Source organism: Amphimedon queenslandica, unplaced genomic scaffold, assembly GCF_000090795.2.
Source record: "Amphimedon queenslandica unplaced genomic scaffold, v1.1 AMPQUscaffold_13220, whole genome shotgun sequence".
NCBI lineage: Eukaryota > Metazoa > Porifera > Demospongiae > Haplosclerida > Niphatidae > Amphimedon > Amphimedon queenslandica.
The window spans coordinates 13,455-16,606 of NW_003546544.1; the positions used below are offsets into that span (position 1 = coordinate 13,455).

A 3,152-nucleotide genomic window follows, 5' to 3' on the forward strand; every position below is an offset into this window, starting at 1 on the left:
GTGACTTCTTCTGAATGTTATACAATTGATAATAACCTGATAAGGAGAGAGAGAGGGGGGAGAGAGAGAGAGAGGGAGAGAGAGGGGGGAGAGAGAGAGGAGAGAGAGAGAGAGAGAGAGAGAGAGAGAGAGAGAGAGAGAGAGAGAGAGGGGGGGGGAGAGAGAGAGAGGGGGAGAGAGAGAGAGAGGGAGAGAGAGAGGAGAGAGAGAGAGAGAGAGAGAGAGAGGGGGGGGGGAGAGAGAGAGAAAGAGAGAGAGAGAGAGAGAGAGAGAGAGAGAGAGAGAGAGAGAGAGAGATCTGTAATTACACATACATGTACATATGTAGCACAAGGGTAAAAGGCAGCATTAATTTAGTACATAAAACATGATATAGTGAGACTTATTGGCGGTAAAAATTGTGATAAAATTGACTAAATTTATAAGTAATCTTTGATGATTTCGTCATGTCTTGTCACATGGCAAGTAATAATTTATGCAATCTTTCGTTTGGCATTTCCTGAAATTTGCCAACTTGCAAAGCAAAGAGAGAGAAATCACACGATTGCCAAGTGTTAATGTAAATGTTCATTACTACGTATTGTATAGTAATGAACATACATGTATACATTAATTTATATTCAATTTATACTCTACCTTGCTGTCCATTAACAAACTGAGATACAGGAGTAGATATAACAAAATCCTCCACTTTACTGTAATCAGTACACGGTATCCATTCCTTTGGTGGTATGATCTAACGAAAAAAGAGAGAGAGGGGTTCAACTTTTGGCCCTCCCGTGACGGTACAGTAACACCTTAGCTATCCCGTGATTGTGGGCTCCCTGGCTCTCCATATACGCCACGAAGGAAGAGAAGTCTCTGAACTCCTCCATGCTTGGAGTAAAGACCATAATCCCTCCTTCATAATGATAGTTTGTTGCCCCAGACATTCTTCAAAGCTCTCTCTCCGTGCTCCTCCTTTTTTTTTTTTAGGGTTGATAATTATGCGTGGGCATGTTGCTAGGGAAAATTTTACAGTTAGATCTACCCGTCTACTGTATACCTTTTAATTAGATAGCTCATTATTTGCAAAAGTTAAAGTTAAGTCTATCATACACGGGGCAGCATTGTTGCATGCAACTTTGTGGTTACATTGATCTTGTTGCCTCAAGTTAAGCAGTAGTCCACTTGAGGCAACAAAGATCGAGGTTGCATGCAACAATGTTGCCCTCCATATGATGCCTTTAAAAGCGAGGTTAAAAAAGTATGATAATCTCAAAAATAAGATGAATATCAGTTTATATTGCTGCATTCACCTTTTTTCCTTTTACTCTGATGCATGTGAAGCTAAGCTCATGCATAAGATCTACATAAAGATCTATGAATATTCATCGATCACGCCCAATGTTATTTATCATGCATGCACGTGCGCATGCAGCATTTTGTCACCTTGTACTGTAATTAATGAGGTCTATAATTGATTCTTCACTGAATCAATTGGGCTTCGGCTCCAGCGACTCCAGTGCTCATTAAGCTAACACTTTAGATGACGGTAGAACCAGACTCACTTACTATAGCGGAGCCTATAAAGACTTCTTACCACCAGATCCTAATAAAGATGAAGTGCCCTCGTCGCTCGTTAGTCGGCAGACGTCGGACATTTTGTGGCAGACTATTGGCCATTGGGCTCATTTCTTTAGCATTGTTATACTTATTTGGATTCTTTGATGGCTGGGTCATGCCAAATGCTGAAAAAGGCGTACATACAAGACAGATCTTGGAAAATTCCAAGAGACCAAGTCCTGACGCGCCTGAGACTTATTCCCTTGTCACTGAAGATAAAGTGAGTTTAAAACGAACAGTCGATTTCTCAAATTTGCACTTGTTTACAACGTGCTCTCTCAATGAGCAACAGATAGTGCTAGCAACAAAATTACTCTATTCCGAATATAGTGTACAAGATACTTTAAATTCTTTATCTTTGTTTCTCTCGCTCTCGCTCTCTCTCTTTCTATAGGATAAGTTTCATTATCATCCCAAATCAATGGACGAGCTCTGGACTAAAGTCACACCTAAAACAATAGTAAGCTACACATGTACATAGTAGTAGCTAGTGTGAAATTTACATTGACACTCTATTTCTAATAATACACCTTGTACTATAGCACAATCACCACCATTGTTAGAGCAGGGTACAAATGTACTGGTACATTATCCCTATTTGGGCAACTGCTTTACAGGAGACTGCATAATCCCTGCAAAAGTAGTTTTAAAATTTTTATTTTGTTAAGTGGGTGATTTATTTTTGAGGACAGCAGCTAAGCAGCTGTTACTCCCTTATAAGGAAGGTAAGGCAGTTGCAAAGATAATACAATCTCCTGTTATAAGGCACTATAGAAGAGCTTAGAGCAAAGGATCATTATAAGCAACTTTTAAAAACTGCAGCATTAACAGCATAAAGTAAAGAGAAACTAATAAATGTAGACCAATAAAAAGTCATTATTATAAAAAATAACATGTACATGTTATTTTTTTAACATGTACATGAAAGCACATGTACCGTAAATGCTCAAATAAAAGCCCGGGCGTTTATTTCTTTGCAGGACAAAAAAATTGTGTAAAGTAAAATAAAAAAATGTAAAACTGGGATTCCAACTCGGGACTCTAGGATCAATGACCTGAGCTTATCAAGTTAGGCCATTTGGGACACTGAAGTGAATGCTACTAGTGTTGTTTTAGTTACAAAATTTAGTTTTAGTTTAGTAACTATTAGTTTTTCCTCTTTTTTATTAAATTAGTTAGTTTATAGTTTAGTTTTGCCCTTTTATCAAGAGTTTTAGTTAGTTCTAGTTAGTTTTTTTTTCAATGAAAAAAAATTTAGTTAGTTTGTAGTTAGTTAACTAAATCTTTGCATGCTCATAGTTAGTATTAGTTTTAACAAATTTAGTTAGTTATTTTAGTTAAATCGCTTGAATGGCTATAGAAATTGCTTGTTAGTCTTTAAAATCTCAGTTTCTAGTGTTGCTCCACTTAATACTCATCTTTATGACACTTCAGGTGTTGTTTGAAATTTGTAGGATTCTTTCCTTTGACTCTAGCTCCACACTCTCTTTCTTCATTCCTGATGGTACAAACACTCTCATTGCTTTCTTAGTCATATGTCAAATGAT

General features: G+C 37.3%; 2 protein-coding genes across 2 annotated transcripts in view; one reads left to right on the top strand and one right to left on the bottom strand.

Moving 5' to 3' along the window:
- LOC109584318 (lysine-specific demethylase 4A-like) overlaps positions 1-1,121 on the bottom strand; it is a 10,498-nt gene extending 9,377 nt beyond the window's left edge. Inside the window, exons 1-3 of the mRNA XM_020000012.1 lie at positions 798-1,121; positions 637-736; positions 6-36 (exon numbers count right to left, since the gene is read on the bottom strand). Of these exons, the coding sequence (XP_019855571.1) occupies positions 6-36; positions 637-736; positions 798-932 (266 nt within the window). The 5' untranslated portion in view covers positions 933-1,121. The remainder of the gene's footprint in view (positions 1-5; positions 37-636; positions 737-797) is intronic.
- A 278-nt stretch (positions 1,122-1,399) lies between these two features.
- The window catches only part of LOC100633439 (uncharacterized), a 4,129-nt gene continuing 2,376 nt past the window's right edge, over positions 1,400-3,152 (top strand). The window contains exons 1-2 of the mRNA XM_003388640.2: positions 1,400-1,825; positions 2,000-2,065. Of these exons, the coding sequence (XP_003388688.1) occupies positions 1,529-1,825; positions 2,000-2,065 (363 nt within the window). The 5' untranslated portion in view covers positions 1,400-1,528. The remainder of the gene's footprint in view (positions 1,826-1,999; positions 2,066-3,152) is intronic.